Below are 21,086 nucleotides of genomic sequence, written 5' to 3'. Positions count from 1 at the left end.
AAAAGTGAATGTCTATGAATCTCGCTGCACTATAGTAAGGCGCATTATTGATTTAAAAAAATATCCCATGTAAGATTTGTCCATTTGTAAGATACCTCCTCATGTAATGTTAAATCGTGTACACGAGTGTGATATAAATCATTTGATCACAATTTGTGGGTTTTTTTTCATTCGTTAATTAGTTGATTACAAACACCTGTAGATCCTGTTTAGAAAAAGCAAACAAGAGTGGAGACACAGGCCTCTGTAAAAGGCTGGTAATTCACAGCATGCATGAGACATTAAAATCAGGCTGTGGGATTGGTACATTTTCTGGTTCCCTTGAATACCGTGGATGGGGGATTATCGTGTAAATACGCGCGTCTGAAGCAAACTCTCCGTTGTGCTCTCTGATTGCACCGTGTGACCCTTAGTGAGAGGTGGACGGCGCTGCTGGGAAAGCTGCTGGTCGTTTTTACTCCGGCTGCTGCTTGAGATTGAAGCTTCTCAATAACCATGAGCCGTCCTCCGAGTCCGACTCCAGCACGATGGTTTAAGGCGCTGCGCAGGTAAAAAAAAAAAAAAGTGAAAAGACCTTTGTTTTGGCCTACTTGCGAGAAATTGAGACTTATTATTGCAAATGACCTTAGATTAGATACAGCTGTTCTGGGTGGCTCAGCTTAAGCGTCCAGCTTTGTTAGTTTTATGTGCATCACCTGACTGTCTGCACTGCAGTTATTCGGATTTTCAATATATGCCGGTGGGAGGCTCTTGCTGAGCGGGCGCACAAGCTTAATTTCACACTGGTTCATTCGGAAAGGCCAGCGGTAGCGATTTATTGACTGACACAGACAGACATGAGTCGAAAAGTAAAGGCGTGCTCTGCTTGTCAGAGACATGGGCGGCTAACATGCAGAAGGTGTGTGTGTGTGTAGGTGTGTGTGCGTGCGTGCGTGCGTGCGTGCGTTCGCCTTGTGATGTTAAAACTAGCGTACTGTTACAGGACCAGGCTCGGGGACCCCTGTCTGAAGACGTATCCTCTGGAAAGCGTGGATCTCCTGAGGAGGGCTAGAGTCGCCTTTCAAGCTGGACGTACCCTGAAGGAGAACTTCAGACTGGCTCAGCTGGAGGCTGTGGTGCAGATGCTGGAGGAACACGAGTGTGACTTTGTGGATGCACTTGGAAGGGACCTCCATAAGGTCAGGGCTGAAGCGGTCTCCCTGCAGGGTTGTTGTTTTTAATAGTGAGAACTGATGGTAGAGTCAAATGTTTTTTCTTTGACTTCATATTCGTTTACTCTGTTTTTAACCAGCCTCGGTTTGAAACGGTTGTGTCTGAACTGATCCTGGTCAAGAATGAGGCTCTATATGCTATTAACAACTTAAAGAAGTGGATGCAGCCACAGAAAGTGGAAAGGAACCTGGTAAGACTGTTGTTTAAATCATCTTGATAATGTGACTGGGATTAATCATGACCTTTTTCGAGAGAACATTCCACGTACTGCTACAAAGAAATGTATTGTGCTGAGCCCTGCAAAGCAGATTAAAACAGAAGTTGCATTGCCCCTTTCTAAAGGAATAAAATGAGCTCATGTGTATTTTCTCTTTGTGTCATGATGAACCTTACCAGCTTTTTACTTGTGCTGTTTCACTTGTAATGTAATTTGTTCGGTCTGTGTAGTCCACCACGCTGGACGACTGTCTGGTGATCAGTGAACCGCTGGGAGTGGTGCTTATCATTGGGACCTGGTGTAGTCCTGTACAAATGTGCCTTGTGCCACTGGTCGGGGCCATTGCAGCAGGTGCAGCCAGTATTATTTCATCATTTAGTTCTCCTGTACTCAGGCTAACTGACAGCAACTGATGTTTTATTTTCCATTTGTGTAGGAAACTGTGCAGTCATCAGCCCCTCCGAGTCTACTGTGCACACAACAGAGCTTCTCCATCGTCTAATTCCCTCCTACTTGGATAATGTGAGTAAGCTAGCATAAAGGGACTGATTTTTCCCTGCAAGAACTTGCAGTATTTTTCTTAAAATATCAAAGGCAATACTCCTCCCCCCCCCCCTTTTTTTTTTTTTTTTTTTTTTTTTGTTCTGAAGCTGATTAGACTGCACACTATGAATTTTTACTTCACTCTCTTTAACATAAGAATAACTGACTTTGGTTGCTACAGTGAGAGTGAAACACTTCATAGTTTTAGCTTCCAGAATAATTTGACTCCTTTGTAAGAATCTGTTTGAGCAGGTACCCTTTTATTGACCTGTAATCAAATGAGCTTTCATTTGGTGAGATTACACTTTGAGATATTTAAATCTGGCATTTCAGAATTGAGCACTTTGTCATCCATGACTGAATATCTGACTCACCAGTGATATTGCTTTTTTATTTTTTGTGTGCTTTTAGTTTAGTTGAATTATAAGAGATGCTTGTTTGAAGAGGGGGAACAAAAGGAATTCTCATACAAAACTCTTGTTTTCCTCAAGGAATGCTTCCATGCGATTCTTGCAGGCTTGAGTGACTTGCCTGAAGTGATTGAGCTCAAATTTGATCATGTTTTCTTTACAGGTAATTTTTATTAGTCATCCTTTAATTAAAAAAAAAGTGTTCTTTGAATTGTTCACTGTTTAAGCTTGGCTGTCACTCTGCAGGAAACAAAGAGGACGGAAGCAAAATTGCTCTGGCTGCCGCCCGCACACTCACACCCGTCACCTTGATTCTGGGAGGGAAGAACCCATGTTACGTGGACCAGCACTGTGACATTTTCACCACTGTGCAGCGCATTGCTTGGGCACGTTTTCATAATGCTGGACAGAGTTTGGTGGCTCCTGACTACATTTTATGCCACACGGATGTCAAAGCTCGGCTGGTGCAGGCCCTCAAGTGCTGCCTGATGGAGTTTTATGGCTCTAATCCCCAAGAGTCGCATAGCTTTGGCCGGATAGTCAATCTAGAGATCTTTAACCGTACTAGAGGGATCTTATGGAGATCTGGCAAGGTGGCTGTGGGTGGGCATGTGATAGAAGCAGAGAAATATATTGGTATGAAAAGCTGAATTCCTTGACACATATTGCACTTAATAGATTGCTTTAACATGGCTGTAATTTTATTTTTTTTAAATCTGAAGCCCCAACAGTTTTGACAGATGTGGCTGAATCAGACCCCGTCATGCAAAAGGAGATCTTTGGTCCAGTTCTTCCTATTTTGACTGTAAACAATGTGGATGAGGCTATTAGTTTTATCAATAAGCAAGAAAAGCCCCTCTGTGTGTATGCATATTCCACCAACGGCAAGGTAGGTCTACGAGGCAAATTGAACAGGGGGGGAAACTGAAGCCAGAATTCATTGTAGGATTTATTCTGATCATGTGGTGGCTTTTCTGACACTGCAGGTAATTTCAAGACTCATGAGTGAGACCTGCAGTGGAAGCTTCTGCTCTAATGATTGCATCCTGCAGAGTGTGATGGTGGCTCTACCTTTTGGTGGAGTAGGTAAGTCTAAGCTGCAGTAGTAGTATGGATGGTGGGACAGTCTGTAAGTGATCTGCCAGTCTGACCAACTAACCCCCCCCTCCCCCCCTCCCCTCTTTGAAGGTGCCAGTGGAATGGGTTCTTTCCATGGCCGCTACAGCTTTGATACATTTTCTCACAAGAAATCCTGTCTGCTACGAAGCGCACGGTTTGAATGTGTGACCTACCTGCGCTATCCACCCTTCGAGGACCGCAATCTGTCTCTAATGACATGGGCCAGCAGCCTTTCCCAGAAAAGCCAGGGCTGGTGCCAGATTATGTGACTGTGTGGGAGGGTAATGACAGCCATGCTGGAATTAAACAAACTGCCACTTTTGTTATGAGCAGGCCATGGAAGACAGAAGCGCATTATTATAGAATCAACAAGAATGGATTTCTATGGACAAAATTGTTAACTGTATATTAACTTGTCTAAATGTATGTTTGAAACTTATAGGACACAAATATTTTGGATGTACACTGTTTATTGTGACCTGTGATTTTTACATGTGGGGAAAATGCATTAAAATAAAAATATATGTATTGTATTTATAGTTTGAATAAAGTATATGCATCTCAAAAGGTAATGCTTTTTATTTTAATCTTCACGTGAGACTGGTCATTCTGGCCTCTTGTAGATTTTCTCTTCACTGCCCTCTTTCATAGATGCATATCTGGCGACTGTGAACAGGTAGTCACTTAACCTGAGTGGGAGGCAAAGGATATTTGTCAGCTACGTAGTAGAAATATTTATTTATTTTTAATAAAAAAAGGTACAACACTGACCTGTTCAAGAACTTGGCAACATCTGGATCTGCCTCACCTGATCGCACAATTGGAGCAACGCTATGGGGAGGGGAACAGAAACAACTACAGATTACTTTGTCATTCAGGACGACCTTACATAGATCATACTAAAACTAACCTGCGCTCTGCTCGCCGACAGACTGTCCGAGCTAAGTGCAAAGCTGCGCTGCTCTTCCCACCAGACTGTGGGGGGGGGGGAAACAGTATATATTAGTGCAACAGGGACACGCAAACATTTGTTAAAAACGTGCGCAGCTTACTGGTAAAATGAAGCTGGTTAAAGGAGGGAGTTCTTCTGTAAACTGATCAATCCAGGTCTCCAAGTCCACAATTGGCTGTGCAATAAATTTTGTTCTCTCTTGCAAAAAACAGAATAGTGTGATCACATGTGACACAATAAATAAAAACAGACTTGATTAGCCAAAGCTATCATACTTATATGGCTTTCTCTTGCAGATGATCGAGGGGTAGCAATGTTGGAGCCCACATCTTGTAAAACGCACTGGATCTGAGGTGACAAAAGCCAAATGATGACAAACCTTCTCTCTGAATTTATGGTGTAGGAACTGAAAGAAGTTAAGAAATGCAGTATGACAAAATCAAACCTTGTCCAATTGATGAGTGAATGTATGACGTTTATCAAGGCAAAACTCTCTTGCCAGCCTGTAAAAGTTAAGAATGTAACTTTAGACAAGGCATGTCATAAAAAAAAATGCTAAAATGACATGCCATATTTGAATTGTAGAAATGTTACCCTATAGCTGATGACAGCTCGTCTGTATTCCCCAAGGCTTCAAAAATGTGATCTTCTTTTGGCCTTCTTTCTCCTGTAAATGTGCTTGAGAAACCTAAGAAGGAATCAAGACAAAGTTTTTTAAAATATTGCTTATTCCAAAAGTACAGTGCGGTAGTGTTGTCTGAGTTACAATGATAAATAACCTTTGTCTCCTGTTTTGGTGTATATTTTGGGCACCCTGTTGTCCTCACCAGTGGCATAACTGTTTTGAAAAAGAAGGATATTAAAGGAAAGGTGTTTAAGTATTTTTATATATTCACCAAACACTATATTAGGTACATCTTGCTTTAATCGGTTTGGTCCCCTCTCCTGTCTTCAGAACCTTAATTCTATGTGGCATAGATACAACAAGGTGCTGGAAACACTCCTCAGAGATTTTGATCTATATTAACATCACACAATGATGCAGATTTGTCAGCTGCCACCACAACCACATCTTAAAGGTGCTCTACTGGATTTAAATCTGGTGACTGCAGAGTGCATTTAAGTACAGTGAACTCATTGTTATGTTCAACAAACTAGTTTGAGATTATTTGAGTGGTATGGCACATCAACTTATCCTGCTGGAAGAGGATTGGTACACTTTGGTCATAAAGGGATGTCACTGTCAACAACAATACAGTACCTAACAAAGTGACCATTGAGTTTAATTCTGTTGTATTTTTAGGAACGATCTGTATGGCAGATGCCAACCAGCAGTTGCTAGTTACACAGACAGTTACACGAACAACACGAACAGAAGCACAACACTGTGCACACAAACGCTGACACAGGACTGTACAGTATAGCTACCTTCTGACTGAAAACAGGGTAAACAACGGTCTCTTTGCCCGATACTCGCTAATGAACCTGCATGTCCCTGGAACGCCGCGAAGGAGAGAATGTCTGAAAACAAACGATGTCATTTTTAGCTACAACACAGTATCGACAGCAGCAAGGGTAAACGACAGAATTGCCCTTTTTGTCCATCCGTGGTGTCCGTAGTTCATAGGCGTTTCCATTTCATCGCATGATTGGCCAACTCACCCGGTGGTGGCAGAGTTCTGAATGCTGATTGGCCAGACGAAAATATGCTCGACCAGCTGAAGGGGAGTTGATTGGACACAGGAAATCCTCACTCGTCCCGTGTGTCAGGTCACGGTTTAACACTCTCAGATACTCGTGAAGAGAATGTTGTGTTGCTCCATGATTTTTTTAACTCACCAAATTAATTTGTAAAGTTATTAACAGTCATTAATGTTCGCGTAAAGGACGGTGCTGTGGAACTAAGCTGTCTACGGCTTCTTGCCTGTTCAGCGGATTAACATTAGCTAAGCTAGCTTTTATTAATGCTGTCAGTGAAAAGTTGAACTGAAGCAATTGAGTTACGTAGATTTGGGCATATTTTGTGCTCTGTTCTGGAAGCTTTTACAGAAATGCAAGTGACGGACCTTTACGTGTCAGCTCCTGGAAAGGCGATCCTACACGGAGAGCATGCAGTCGTTCACGGAAAGGTAAGCTCTGAAGTGATACCATAATGACATTTAATGCACCAGTCAGCATCTTAGCAAAAATATGACTAATTAAGATTTATCAAACAACCGGTCCAATTGCAAAAGTGTCATTTTATATTTTAATATTTACCCCGTTATCATAAAGCTACAGCATGTCTTTGATGAAAAGGTTAATAACCAAAAATAAAAAAAGAGGAGATTTTATTTATTTATCTCTTTAACATTTTGCTTGTTCTAATGTTGCTTCATGGCAGGTGGCTCTTGCTGTGAGCTTAAACTTGAGGACATATTTGCGATTGAAAGCCGATACTTTTGGCAAGGTTTGCATCAACCTGCCCAATATCGACACATTCCTCAGCTGGGACCTTTCACAACTGAAGCAGCTTGTTACTTATGGTAAGGTGCATCAGAGGTGCTCCTGCAAATTCTGTTTTTATGATATTGCGCGCAGTTCAAGCATCCTACAGTGAAATTTTAGTACTGATACCAATTTTGGCCTAATGTTGGTGGTACAGCAGTATATCCACTGTAACACCAGTCTGTGTCTAAATGGGAGACAAAGGTGTTTAGTGTGGAAAAAGTAGGAAAAAAGTGCAACTCATTTACTGTATTTCCCATAATTATTTGAGAATCATTGACAGTACTATAAACTCACCACCATCCAAAGTGATTAAATTTACGAGCTTCTGGGTGAGAAATATTTATTGAGTTTTTTTGCAGCTGTAAATTTCCATTTACTGTCTTTTTATAATGTCAGCCTTTGGATGTGCCAACTAATGACAGTCTTAATTAACAGGTTTTTAAGTAATTTGCTAGATTAAACTATATGCTTTGGTTTTGTACAGTTACAGATCAAAGTGCATTGGTGTGATATACCTTTTAATTGATGTTATTAGGTAAGAGGGATGAGGTGCAATGCCTGGATGCTGAACTTGTGAGGAGACTGCGGGAATTTATTGGCGTAAGCAATGGAAGCTTGGATACTTGCAGCATGGCCAACTTATCCTTCCTTTACCTCTACCTGTCGCTGTTTGGATCAGGGTGAGAGAGAGGACTTCTTCTCATCATTTGCACATCTGTAGCCATTTTTGTCACAAAGGCATCAACAAATTGCAGGTGTATATATGAAAATGTTCTCTCTATGCACATAGGAAAGTAATAACTCGTGCCTTTTTAAAAACCTGTAGTCAATCACTCACTGAACTCTTTAAAAAAATATCGGTACTTCATTCTGAGACAGAGCGTTACAGTGTAAAATTTAACATTATTTTAGAAGGAACATTTTGTGCTGAGTAACAGGAAATCTGTTATCATGACTCTTGTGTACTTTTCTAGGAGTAGTGGGGGTTAAAGGTCATTTGTCTAAAGCAGTCAAAGTCTTTGATGTTTAGTAAGTACAGGATAGTAATTATGTTATATTTCTGTTATAACATCTGAAAAAAGATGAAGTTTCATTTCTATATTAACTCACAGGTTACACAAGTGTTAAAGGCAAACTCTCAAAAGTAAACACTCAAAAGAGAAGTCCAGTAAAAATGATGAAAGACTGCAGCTGTAAACTCATTGCCCAGAGGTGGTGCAACTGAAAATGGCTGCAGCTATTACTTTCCCCACCTACTGGTGATTCAGACAGTGTGCAGACAAATAATGACAAATGACAAAATGACTCTGTCTTGTTTAAACTCTACAGTCTTTCTGTGTGTGTGCGTGCGTGCGTGTGTGTGTGTTTGTGAGTGTGTGCATGAGAGTGCGTCAGGGAGGGCTATTTATTGTGTGTACCATTGTATTCTGTGGCGTATAATAGTGGGGTTTCTTGCATTTCAGATTTTATTGTTTGCTCAGTGATAACTCTGTTTATATTTAGATGTCCCTATTAAAATGATATACACATTACAGTAGATTGTATTAGTTTTGGTTTTGTGCCCACTTGCAATAAATGTAGTTTTAAGTTCAATTTCCAAACATCTAAGTTACCAGTGAAGTAGATTAGGTTCAGGGAAAAGTTTCTCTTCTTTAAAATGAAGATGTTAAAGGTATTGGTTGGATGTTAGTATTAACTGCTTCGGCAGCTGTTAACAGAAAAGATGCTGAGGAGCATTAAGCTGCAGATTGTTGGGAGGTTTAATCGACGTTGACAAGGCGGTGGCATGTCTGAGAGAGGTGATGGGTTGTGACAGGATCCCCGCTAATGAGCGTCTGGCACTGAGCCAGTCTGTGCCCTAGTGCCTGTATGCATTTTCCTCTAAAGAGAAAGAAGAGCTGGACATTTAGTTTACAGTATTCACCTCTGCCCAAAAGCAGCGTCCCTGACAGGCATTGACAGAAGTGTCAAGTTTCTGTTGAATGTAGTAGTGTACATGTGTGCTGTAAGAGTCACATGACTGTACAGAAGGCAATATCCCATATTATGTACTTTACTTAATGAAGTATTCTCTATATATTAAAAATGACTGATAGCTGATTGTAAATGAGAAGTAATCAGTAGGATTTTTAAATCTACAGTGATGCTCACAGGTTGTGTTCATTCTAATTTTGGGGATACAGTTGCAAATTTCTATTATCTGCAACTATTTTTTTACCGTTTCAGTGCATATGCAGTCAAAAGTCATACATATACACAATTTAAATTCTATAAAAGCAGTTTCTGTATTTGTTTTCTCAGTGAGCTGCCCAGTTTGACGCTGACTGTGTGGTCAGAGCTGCCTACTGGAGCAGGACTCGGGTCAAGTGCCGCCTACTCTGTGTGTTTAGCTGCAGCTCTGCTTTGCGCAAGTGGAGCCATCCCCCCTCCTCTCAAAGAGTGGGAACACACTGCCAGGTAATGTTCAGGCCTCCATCTCCATCACGAGCTCTGTATGCGGTAGCTGTCAGCTGCCGTTTTGTATAGGCGTCACGGCAGGGCTGCAAAAATGGGACAGCAAGCGTAAAATTTTAAATTACACATCACACAATGGAAATGGTGTCACACAGGCTTTTGGTTTGAAGTTGAAGGTGAGGCTTTAAATTATAACATTCAACTTGTTAAAAAGAAAAATTAATGGATGGGTTTGGTCAGCACCACAACACAACTTGTATTGCAGTTCACAATACAAAAGATATTGCATTTTACACCAGTACTTTTAACATTTTCTGGCTAAATTTCCAGATTTTATAACAACTGCCTCTTTTTTTTTTTAAAAACTGTCTCGTATATAATCGTTTTAGGATTTTGACACTTCTTCCTTTTATTTTGGTATGACTGGTGTCAGGTGGTGTCAGGAGGAACTGGAGCTAATCAACAGTTGGGCTTTCCAAGGGGAGATGATCATCCACGGTAATCCTTCAGGAGTGGACAATGCTGTAGGAACGTGGGGTGAGGCATTAAAATGTGTAGCTTGTTACACCTTCCTTCATTTTTGTACCGCACTCTTTCATGTACTCATCAGAGTTTTGCACCATCATTGTTCATTGTTATCTGATTATTGTGATTTTAATGATTCATCTTTGGTTTACGTAGGCGGCATGCTCAGATTCTTGGCTGGAAAGATAATACCGCTGAGCAGGTACTAAAGAAGGATTATTAATTAGATTTTGTTTAAAGGGTCAATTAACAAACTCATTGTCTGGACAAAATTAATACGTCAGTAAAGCACCAGAATAATACGTCTGAATGAACCCTCTGATCTGTCTGTTTTACTTCCAGGGTGCCGTTATTAAGAATCCTCCTCACTAACACCAAAGTACCACGAAGCACCAAGGTACTTGTTGCCGGGGTGAAGGACAAAATTAACAAGGTACTAAATGGTTTCTTCCTCCCCCGTGTGTTACTTGCCGACACTGTAATTAATATAATAGGCGGTGCTTTTGCTTGGCAGATACTCCTGCGTGTGGTGTTGAGTGCCTTCATAAAATATTAAAATTAAACTCTTAGCCGGCACCCCTGTGCGCTGTTGCCTTGGTGACACCAGCAGGTGTGCAGATTTCTGTCTGAGACAGAGAATTCGGCCTGAATGGTGTTGTGACAGTGTTGTGATCAAGCTAGAGCACAAGTCAAACCTGCCATCCCAGAATCTGTATTTGTATGCAGCTTATCCATCAGAAAACAGCCATTAAAAAAAATATGTGTGTACAGATGTTATTGTATTGCACGAGTGATGTTGGAAAAGTTCATCTCTTTGGGTTTTGTGTTCCCCTCCTGTAGTTTCCATCCATCATGGTACCTGTTCTTGACTCGGTTGATGCCATTTCCTGCACTTGTGAAAAGGTCCTCTCAGAGATGACCTGCGAGCCCATCACAGGAGAGCATTACAATATTCTAGAGGTACAAATATTAGTTGATTTTGTGAAGCAGTTTGCGTTATAAACATGTCATTAAATGTCAGTGTTACTTCTTTTTGAAAGTCTGCTGCATCTAAAATAAATAATGTAATAGATGTATTGTGGAGTACTGTACAAGTCTTGAGCCACCCCTCATTTCTTTATATTTGGTTTCCACTTTATTTATTTATTTATTTATTTATTTATTTAAGCGGTCTCCAGCAATCTAAGGAGCTTGGAAAGAAAAGCGTCTGGACTTCTTTAAGTTTCTTGAAGACGTTTCACCTCTCATTCGGGAAGCTTCTTCAGTTCTGAGAGCAACTGGTGGAGAGTACCAGATTTTTAAGCCCTATTGGGAGCATCACTAAGAGGGTCATGGACCCCCTTGTGATCCTCTGCCTTATCACACGAGCCAAGGTGTGAAACATCTTCAAGAAACTTAAAGAAGTTCAGATGCTTTTCTTTCCAAGCTCCTTAGAGTATGATGACCTGGATGACTGACAAACTTCACAGACATACGGACTCCAGCAATATTTCTCCAGGCTTTCTGAAGTTCTTGAAATAAGTTTTTCTTTGGACATTGGCTGCTTTTTCAGTCATTTCAGTTCAGTCCCTGTACCTGATCATTTTCCCAGAAGTGTTTTTTGTTTGTTAAGCTACTTAACACTAACCTATGAATCATTTAAACATAAAAAGGCACCTAACTCAAGGGATAAACTAGTTTTGTCTACACATAATAGACAACTTAGCAAAGAAACAATTATAAATTATATCTTTAGGCACTTTGTTACTGGCAACTTCTCACAAAACATGTATTCCGATTTCTTTAGTTGAATTAGTACTGCAGACATAAAATAGTATTTTTGTACCAACAAAGTGTTTTCAAAAGAACTATTAGCTGAAAACTTGTCATATCTTGGGGCAGTGTGTGTGTCCTTAAAAATTTGAGGAAAGTTGGAGGGCAAAAGAAGGAAAAAAAAAAGATCCACCATGCAATACCATCTGGAAAGCATCTGATTGGTAACAGCATCACAATGATCCCAAACACACTGCCAGTGCAGTAAAAGCATACCTGGATAGAAAAACACATCAGTAGAGCATTATCAGTCATGGATTGGCCTCCTCAGTGCCCGGACCGCCACGTTATTGAAGCAGTGTGGGAGCATTTTGGCAGGGAACAGAACAAAAGGCAGCCAACATCCAAAGAAGAGCTTTGAATGTCCTTCAAGAAGCCCCAAGAACTTTTTCTGAAGACTACTTATAGAAAAGACAAGAAAGCTTGCCTTAGAGAGTTTAGGCTGTGTTGAAGAATAAAGGTGGTTATACCAAGCATTGACTTTCAAGCTTGTTAGAATCATTCACTTTGTTTTGGTCTTAAATATTGTATTTTCATGTATGTTTGCACATTTCAGTAAATCTCTCCACCTATTTCTCAAAATGTTAAGAATGAGGGGCGACACGAGACTTTTGCACAGTACTGTATAATGTATAGTACCTAAGAAATATACTGTATACTTGAGACAAAGCTGACTTTGATCTTTGAGGTGATCATAGAAGGGGTGCTAGTTGTGCAAAGTTATCACTTTGTTTTCCAAAATTTCATTTCATTTCATTTCATTTTTATTTATTTCACACTTGGTACTACAAATCAAACAAAACAACCACATCTTCTGTCAACAAAACACAACAACCATGTGTGAAAAGGAGCAGGAAGAAGAAAATATTCTTATTAAACCCTGCCCCCTATCTACCATCGAACTTATATCACCGGTGGGCACCAAAAATCAAGAACAAACTAATATTGACATTTCTCTCCGGTCGAATCCCAAACCAACATCACATTCATTCGCATTCTTCATACTGAGTTATCGTTTTAAACATATAACACTTTTTAAAACATTGTAAATTTATACAATTCTTTAAATTATAATGAAGTGAATTCCACAGTCTTATACCCCTAACCGTTGTGCTCATTAATCTTTGTGTAGTCCTGGCTAACTGATGTTTAAAATAAAATTTCCTTCTATTCTCTTCTCCCCTTGAACACATCAAAAATACTCTTTGTAACTTAAAAGGCAAAATATTATTTTTAGCCTTAAACATAATTAATAATGTCCGTAATTTCACTAAATCTCCTAATTTTAATAATTTTGATTCTATAAATAATTTGTTTGTATGTTCTCTATATTTAACATTATGAATTATTCGTATAACTTTCTTCTGTAATAGGTTTAAAGGTTTTATGGTATTCTCATATGTATTCCCCCAAACTTCAACACAATAGTTAATATATGAAAAAAACAAAGAAAAATATAAAATACGCATTGTTTTATAATTTAATAAATCTCTTATACTACCCAAAATATAAATACTTTTGACCATTTTCTTTCTAATATGTTCAATATGAGATTTCCATGTCAAATTCTCATCCACTATTACACCCAAAAAACGAAATTCAGTAACTCTTTCAATCAATTCTTCCTCTATAAACATAATGACTTTATCCTCCTTTACACGATTGCCAAATATCATATATTTCGTTTTTGTCAGATTCAAAGATAATTTATTTACATCAAACCATTTTTTTATTCTTAACATCTCTGAAGTCATAATTTCAACCAAGTCTTTCAAATTCTCTCCAGAGCAATAAAAATTTGTGTCATCTGCAAATAAAATCGAATTTAACCTTTTAGATACGTCACAAATATCATTAATATATAAATTAAAGAGTTTAGGTCCCAAAATAGAACCTTGAGGAACACCACATACAATCTTCAGTCTTTCAGAAGTATTGCCAAAATAATAAACATATTGCAACCTATTCTCTAAATAACTCATTAACCAATTCAATGCTACTCCTCTCACTCCATAGTTGTACAATTTAGAAATCAAAATAGAATGTTGTATCGTATCAAAAGCTTTTTTTAAATCAACAAATACTCCCACTGTGTATTTATTATTATGTGTTGCAGATGAAATATCTTCAATAAAAGTCAACAACGCTAATGCCGTTGACCTATTTTTACGAAATCCAAATTGGTTTTCATGTATTAGTTGATATTTTTCAATAAAACTATCAAGTCTTTGTGCAAAGAGTTTTTCTAGCAATTTTGAAAACTGTGATAAAAGAGACACTGGCCTATAATTGTTAAAACTATGCTTATCTCCTGATTTATATAATGGTATTACTTTTGCCACTTTCATTCTGTCAGGGAATACTCCTGACTGTAGCGAAAGATTAAAAATATAACAAAGAGGAGTACTTATACAATCTATTGTCTTTTTAATTATGACCATGTCTATACCATCACAATCAGTAGATTTTTTATTTTTACAATTTTTTACGATTGCTACTATTTCTTTTATGGTAGTATCGGCTAAGAATATGGAATTAACCATTCTATTATCACCTATCCAGGCTTCCTCATCTCCTGGATCATCATTTTTCCTGATTAGATTTGCTAAAGTAGGTCCAACATTTACAAAAAAAGAATTGAATTCGTTTGCTACTTCGGTCTTATCTTTAACAACTTGATTATTATTAATAAAATAATTAGGCCGAACTATGGGTGTGTTCTTATTACCCAATACCTCTTTAAAAATATTCCAAATGCCCTTAATATTATTTTTGTTTTCCTGAAAAACTTTATTATAGTAATCTTTCTTAGCTTTCCTCAATATTAATACCAACTTATTTTTATATAGTTTATATTTCATTTCCGCATTTTTAGTTCTATATATTATATACTCCCTATATAAATTATTTTTCTTTTTACACGCATTTGCAAGACCCTTAGTTATCCAAGGTTTCCTATTTATATTCTTTTTCTTATGCTTAAATGATATCAATGGACAATGTTTATCATACAAGGCCAAATATATATTTAGAAATACTCCGTATGCAATGTTGACCTCATTAACATAAACCTCCTTCCAGTCCGTTTCCATGAGATCTTGTCTAAACCTATTAATTGCTTCATCATTTCTTAACCTTCTATAACTCACAAAACTAACTTCTTTCTTTCTTTTCATATTTAAATCGAAAATAAAAAAGACTGGTAGATGATCGCTTATATCATTTATGATGAGGCCACTTTCAATATTATTCTCCAAACTATTAATAAAAATATGATCAATTAGTGTTTCTGATTTATCCGTTATTCTACTCGGCTTTATAATTAAAGGATAAAATCCTTTACCATATAATAATTCAAAAAAATCTGACGAAGCCTTATCATTTGTCACTTTACAAAGATCAATATTGTAATCACCACACAAACATACAGTCTTATTTCCCTTAACCTTACTCAATAAATTTTCTACTGCTTCTGTAAATAACTCAATCTGTGATCCCGGTTTCCTATATATACACGTTACAATTATATTACTTCTCTTTTCTATATCCAATTCTACTGTCACAGACTCCATTAAATCATCCATAACAACAGACATACATTCAACTTTTTTACATTTCAAATCACAATTAACGAAAAGTGCCACCCCTCCTGCCTTTGTCTTAATTCTATTCACAAAGTACAAATCGTATCCTTCAATACAAAAATTACAACCCTTATTCTCATCTAACCATGTTTCAGACAGAGCAATTATTTGAAACTTGCCTCTCAGACTATACAGAAAATCTTCAATCGAAGCAAAACTTCTATAAAGACTTCTGCAGTTAATATGAATTAAAGAAAATGTATTGGCTATATCAACCTTATCCCTGAATTGCTCCTCTGTAAAATAATCACATGTGACATTAATTGTATTAAGCACATTCCTTTCAGGGTCAATACCTCCTTCAAAATCATATGATTTATAATCTGTGTCGTCAAACATAATGCATAAATTATTCTAGCGCTATCTATTACCTCATAAGAAAGAGAAGGAAACAAAAAATAACTTCCTGGCTAAAGTCAAGACCATGTTAGACCACATTAGCAGGTTAGCCGAATAGTATTTACACTCCGGCATGATACAGTTGCTAGCTACGCAAGTGTAGGCTAGCTGTCTAACCTAGTTAGACAAAAGTTAGTGCACATTAGCTAGTGTTGTTAACTGTTGTAGCATAGTGCTGTTTTGAAAATGTCTAAACCACACAGCTGATTTTCTCCCTGTAGCATGTATGAATTAACCAACAGCTGTGTGATACCCTTTAAAGGAACTCATTGATATCAACCAGCACCATCTGAATGTGATGGGGGTGGGGCACCCTGCCCTGGACAGACTTTGCCAGGTCACACTGGCCAAAGGGCTCCACAGCAAGCTAACAGGTGCAGGGGGAGGAGGCTGTGGCATCACGCTTCTGAGACCAGGTGCTTTTTATTGTGCATTTTTAAATGATTATGTGAAGAGTAATTTATTTTAAAGGAATGTACTTTATCTGCTGTTATAAGTACCTTTGCAGTTTAGATGACTTGCATAATTCAAATTAATCATTCATTTTTTCCACATCCTTCAGCTGATTGGTCTTCAGTCTTGTAATGAATTAATTTTGATGAGGAATGTTTGAAGAGCTAAACTGTCAGGCTCCTGCTGACAGCAAGTTTGTTTTTGTTTTTTTTCCCCTCAAATTCTCCCTCACTCTCATATTAACGATTTGAGTGGCAGAAAATGATGAGCAGGCTGTGCAAGAAAACGTCTTTGGTATGCAAGTATTACTGTGCAATTGGTTCTAAGAAAACTTTGTATCATCCTCTCTTTGACAAAGCAAACAAGCAGGGAACCTGCAAGTTCAGCCTTTGTTTATGCCTGCAGCCTGTAACATACCGAATTTTAACAAGTCTTAACCACACCAAATAGATTTCCAAAGGCTTTTTTATTTGTTTTCTTAGCAAATGTTTCTGACTGAGGGAATTTCCAAGTGTTTCATATCTGTCTAGTCTACATGCTCTCAGAGGGTTTTATAGCGCAGCTCTTTAAGTTAAGGAAGCGAGGATTAAGTTATTTTATCTTTGTGTTTTAAAGCTGCTCTTGAATGTGAAGCTTTACATTTTCATCTGAGTCTGTGTGGTTACTGTGAGTATTACTATGCAGCTGCATCCTTACTGTTGAGATGATGTCAAGCCCTGTTTTGGACCATTTCCTTTGCAAAAAGCAGCAGATGTTTGGTACAGTCTCACAGAGCACACAAGTCTGCCTCAGCTTATTAACTGAAGTGACTTACTTTTATCCCTGTCTTGACCTTGTCTTATATTACCTGTTATAACTGGCTTGTTTTATAGAAACCAACTCCCTGATGGCCCAGAGTACAGTGCAGGAGTTGAAAGACTGTGGCTTTGACTGCTGGGAAACAAGCATTGGTGGGCCAGGTGTCCAGCAGCATTCGGCCATTTCTGTTAAGGAGGAAATTCTGGAGATTTTAAATTACTACTAAGACTCACCCGTGGCAGTGTCTGCGAAGGAGGACAGATGTAATAGTGGGCTTTTTATTATCTCAAGACCTGCGGTATACTGAACTAATAAAGGAGGCCGAATGGACCAAGGAGCATTTCAATCTGGGCAGGGTGGGGTGGGATGGGGCGGTCTAATCTCTCTTAAATCTGTGACGATTGAACTATGTTGTGTTTTGGGTAACACTTCTTATTCAGTGAAAATGTACTCACGGTTTACGAGCCTGTGCACTGACATCTAAGTCCAGTAGGTGGCATCAGAGTTGCACAAATGCTTCTTTATGGAAGGAGAGTTGCAGAAGACGGCACTCATAAAATTGACTGACATGGAAGTGAAACACTGGCAGGATTAAGTTATATTTTCCTCCAAATGCTTAAAGCAGTAGGGGTCAGTATATTTTAGTACATTAAAAGATCACCAATCCTGAAATAATACTCCTCTAATACAATGTTGTGATGACGATGAGACATTATTTAACAAGAACAAAGTCAAACTCAACAGATTTCACTCTCATGAAATATTTAAAAATGATGCAAATCATTTAAAAACCTCTGAATCCCATCATGCACTGCTGCATTGCTCTGAAATTTTGGTGTGCTAAAATGTATTCTAATTATGCTAAAACCAAAGAATTTGATGTGATTTCAGTTGTTTCCTTGTTGAGAGCGTCTATAATTTCTCCAGCACTTTGGTAAAATGTCACTATTTTATGGTCTGTTAGTTTTTGCAGTGAAAGGCTAACCGGCTGTGTTGTTTTGCTAATACAGAATGGGGAAAGAGGGAAAGCAGGAGTGTGTGACTTTCTCTGGAGCCTCTGGATTAGCGCTACTATAATGTGAATCAATGACGAGTGTCCTTCTGAGTCACGCGTTTGTGCTGACATGCAAACACACACACACACACACACACACACACACACACACACACACACACACACACACACACACACACACACACACACACACACACACAAAAACCAGCTTTCCCAAATTCTTCTCCACCTAATCGCTCCCTTGAAAGCATTACAGAGTTTTCTGCAAATGTCGCAGATGGAGAAGACGGATCTGTTTAGAATTTCACTGATTTGGGGAAAAGGTCATTGGGGGATTCAGTTGAGTTTGAATATCTATTTCATTTTCTGCTTTTTTTTGTAAATGTCACAAAGATTGAGTAGTACAAATCTGGCACCGTGCGTGAATATACGGCATTTGTCACCCTCCCTCCTTTTTCTGCCTGGCGCCCCCTCTGTCCTCTTGAATTGTGTCATCTTTGTCAGGGCAGCCCCCCGTCAGCGTGCCGCACAGTTGCCCCTAACCCCTGCTGGAATTTAATTACCACTGCGCTTTTCAATTGAAATGGCATTGACGAGGAGGGGAGGGGGAAAAGAGCGAGACAACGGAGCCAGTTTTATTTGAAGCCCCTCTCTTTCTTTTCTGTCTCATTCTCTTTCGCTCCTTTTAGCCCTGCGAGGCACAGATGGTATTTTTTTTTTTATATCAGTGTCAGCGCCTGCTTCTTTCTGCTCTGATGAATAGAATCTAAGGAGCAGGCCTAAGATGATTTCAGATAACAGAGGGAGTGAGGAAGGGGGTCAAGGATAGAGGGAGAATGTCAAAATTAGAGAGATACAGTGGAAAAAACGTGCGCTGTCCCCGCAGCGAGGAGCGAGATGTACAAACCATTTAACATTTAACATTTTGAGGGGTTTTAGGGAGTTTTGTCTGTGTGGATCAATGTGATACAATCTGGGATGAATAATTCATTCTGTCCAAGCAGGAGGAATAAAATGCTAAATGTGAATTTGCTGAGTGGTCATGCACACTGTGGCACATTCCCTCTGGTCCCCGGTCGACTGGTGAAATGCTTGTCAGGAGCCATTAAGTTTGAATACAGAATTAGACCTGACTGACAAGATATCATGTTGATGTCTACTGGTTTCGCCAATGGGGATCTAGTGTATGACTTCCCACAGCGAACGTCTGCATTTGCATCTATAGGCTTTTGGATCACAGTTTGTTATTGGGTTGTTATTATGGGAAACGTCTTGTACTGATTGAATTATATGTCTTCATATCTTTAAAAGAGGATGTGGAATTGGCACACAGCAGGAAATATCTGCGCAACCCTCCTCTGCCCAGCATTCAAATGAACACAATGACAGAGGCAGAATCAACATCATGATGATCCTCTCTGTCACGATGAGCTGCATGACCCTCCTGGGGGTGTTTGCCCTTTTACTAAGTCGAGGTCGGTGGCCGGTGTTCTCAGCAGGGGTCCGATTAAGGCAGCATGGTGCGGGAGGGCCGTCGAAGATCTCGAAGGATTCAGGTTTACATTCACCAATATGTCAAGAAGTGCTTTTAGTTCTTACTCTTTGATTAAATGATTAACTTTTTCAAAAAGCATGATGAACAACTAAGACAGTTTTTTCATTATTGATAAAGTAACCCAGTGCATAATTAAAAACACTTTGTTGCTACAGTGTTAATCGGTCTGCTATGCCTTAGTGTGAGTGTGCTCACTTTGAGTCTGGTCTGCTTGTGCTTTGTGACAGTTTTAGCATTTAATCATCATCCAGTGGTTGTGACTTGAGTAGACAAACCAGAGTTACTCATTTTTTTTAGGATTTGCAAATACTTCTGTCCTGTGAACGCTCGGTGGTGGAGGAAGTTTTGGTTTGTTTATTAAAATTATCTTCAGGGGTCTGAAGGATGGAAATTATTCTACTCAACCAAACAAAAAACAAATAAATGTGAGGCTAAAATTTTTTTTTTTAATCCATACATGATTTAAGTGTAGTTTGGTTGCCTTCTCCTTCAAGGTTATCTCCTTGTGTAACACTGCTAGCTTTCTTATGTTTAGAGCACTCCCTGGAAATCCCATTGTGCCTTTTTGACTTCATCATGGGCTTCAAACTTGTGCAAAGAGCAAACATCCTTCTCATACCCAAGCTTCATGCCAAGGATAATCAGTGGTGACGAGAGCTTGTGGCTCTCAGCTATGACCCAGAGACCAAATAGCGGTTTTCAGAGGAACTGTCCAGTTTGCTAGCCTGAAGGTGGTATATCGGGTCAGGAGCATGCTTGTAATTTTCTTCAACCTTAACAGGATTGTGCACCTTGAATTCATCACCCAGGGCCATACTGTCATCACTGAGTCCTACTGTAATGTCCCGAGGCTTCTGAGGGAGAACATTGAGCACAAAAGACCTAAACTGTGTTGTATGCCATCATGTGCCAGTCAGGCATTTATGGCCAAACCACCTTGCTTACTCGCCAGATTTGTCCTCCATCACAAAATAAAATTGGACACACAAGTGGTCAAGAAGCAGCGCAAATGGAGAAGGAGCAGTGCAACATTTTTATATCAGGTAGGTTTTTTTGTGTTTTTTGTTTTTATTTTGGTGCTACAGCTAAAACTTTTTAATCACACCCCATCTGCAGACCAGTGCTTTATGTTAGCATGCTAACACGGTCATGCTAATTCTAATGTTTACAATATTCACCATCATAGTTTAGCATGCTAAAAAATGGTAGTCAGTGTTAATCGCAGCTAAAATTTCACTGAATGGAAAGTTAAAGTAAGTATCTGCTCTAAGGTATTGAAATTCAATATTTTTAACTGACACTAAAACTCTGGAAACCTTTAATATCTGTTAAAAATGTAAATTATTTATAGTTTTAACCTCCTGGACCTGGTGTCCACATATGTGGATATCACATTTTGGGTTGTCTAGACGAAAATACAAAATTTTGCTCTACAAGAGCTTGATATCCACTTACAAGGACATTATATTGCCACTGTTCTATCAAAAT

General features: G+C 38.9%; 3 protein-coding genes across 4 annotated transcripts; 2 read left to right on the top strand and 1 right to left on the bottom strand.

The window, feature by feature from the left end:
• Positions 1-180: 180 nt before the first annotated feature.
• aldh3b4 (aldehyde dehydrogenase 3 family, member B4) lies at positions 181-4,073 on the top strand. 2 transcript variants are annotated; one of them, XM_082554149.1, is made up of 10 exons: positions 181-548; positions 983-1,178; positions 1,292-1,402; positions 1,660-1,780; positions 1,866-1,951; positions 2,464-2,545; positions 2,629-3,018; positions 3,105-3,271; positions 3,369-3,468; positions 3,571-4,073. In XM_082554149.1, exons 1-10 carry the CDS (start codon positions 496-498, stop codon positions 3,768-3,770), a joined length of 1,506 nt encoding a protein of 501 aa, XP_082410275.1. In that variant the 5' UTR covers positions 181-495; the 3' UTR covers positions 3,771-4,073. The 2 variants fall into 2 exon arrangements, with proteins under 2 accessions (XP_082410275.1, XP_082410274.1); XM_082554148.1 differs by lacking the exon at positions 181-548 and adding an exon at positions 641-898.
• A 4-nt stretch (positions 4,074-4,077) lies between these two features.
• Positions 4,078-6,069, bottom strand: mmab (metabolism of cobalamin associated B). The gene is made up of 9 exons (XM_082554151.1): positions 5,882-6,069; positions 5,233-5,291; positions 5,048-5,141; positions 4,899-4,956; positions 4,729-4,801; positions 4,554-4,651; positions 4,412-4,476; positions 4,273-4,332; positions 4,078-4,190 (listed from the first exon to the last, which is right to left on the bottom strand). Exons 1-9 carry the CDS (start codon positions 5,992-5,994, stop codon positions 4,106-4,108), a joined length of 705 nt encoding a protein of 234 aa, XP_082410277.1. The 5' UTR covers positions 5,995-6,069; the 3' UTR covers positions 4,078-4,105.
• A 72-nt stretch (positions 6,070-6,141) lies between these two features.
• On the top strand, positions 6,142-19,759 carry mvk (mevalonate kinase). Its single transcript, XM_082553294.1, has 10 exons — positions 6,142-6,582; positions 6,837-6,983; positions 7,484-7,623; positions 9,245-9,400; positions 9,831-9,934; positions 10,079-10,124; positions 10,265-10,355; positions 10,763-10,882; positions 16,040-16,193; positions 17,103-19,759. The coding sequence occupies exons 1-10, from the start codon at positions 6,505-6,507 to the stop codon at positions 17,252-17,254; spliced, it is 1,188 nt and encodes a 395-aa protein (XP_082409420.1). The 5' UTR covers positions 6,142-6,504; the 3' UTR covers positions 17,255-19,759.
• The last annotated feature ends 1,327 nt before the right edge of the window (positions 19,760-21,086 follow it).

This window comes from Aulonocara stuartgranti (genome assembly GCF_965226115.1).
Source record: "Aulonocara stuartgranti genome assembly, chromosome: 12".
In the NCBI taxonomy this organism is placed as follows: Eukaryota; Metazoa; Chordata; class Actinopteri; order Cichliformes; family Cichlidae; genus Aulonocara; species Aulonocara stuartgranti.
This window is presented reverse-complemented; position numbering and strand designations above follow the sequence as displayed.

What these genes read in the sequence shown, in the direction of transcription:
- aldh3b4 (XM_082554148.1), top strand. Translation starts at nt 837, where the DNA reads ATGAGTCGAAAAGTAAAGGCGTGCTCTGCTTGTCAGAGACATGGGCGG. An exon ending in AGAAGCAGAGAAATATATTG is followed by an intron (nt 3,019 to 3,104) that starts GTATGAAAAGCT and finishes TTAAATCTGAAG; the next exon opens with CCCCAACAGTTTTGACAGAT. An exon ending in CATATTCCACCAACGGCAAG is followed by an intron (nt 3,272 to 3,368) that starts GTAGGTCTACGA and finishes CTGACACTGCAG; the next exon opens with GTAATTTCAAGACTCATGAG.
- mmab (XM_082554151.1), bottom strand. Translation starts at nt 5,994, where the DNA reads ATGACATCGTTTGTTTTCAGACATTCTCTCCTTCGCGGCGTTCCAGGG. An exon ending in TCACTCATCAATTGGACAAG is followed by an intron (nt 4,802 to 4,898) that starts GTTTGATTTTGT and finishes TTGTCACCTCAG; the next exon opens with ATCCAGTGCGTTTTACAAGA. An exon ending in TAACCAGCTTCATTTTACCA is followed by an intron (nt 4,477 to 4,553) that starts GTAAGCTGCGCA and finishes CCCCCCCCACAG; the next exon opens with TCTGGTGGGAAGAGCAGCGC.
- mvk (XM_082553294.1), top strand. Translation starts at nt 6,505, where the DNA reads ATGCAAGTGACGGACCTTTACGTGTCAGCTCCTGGAAAGGCGATCCTA. An exon ending in CAATGCTGTAGGAACGTGGG is followed by an intron (nt 9,935 to 10,078) that starts GTGAGGCATTAA and finishes TGGTTTACGTAG; the next exon opens with GCGGCATGCTCAGATTCTTG. An exon ending in AAGATAATACCGCTGAGCAG is followed by an intron (nt 10,125 to 10,264) that starts GTACTAAAGAAG and finishes TTTTACTTCCAG; the next exon opens with GGTGCCGTTATTAAGAATCC.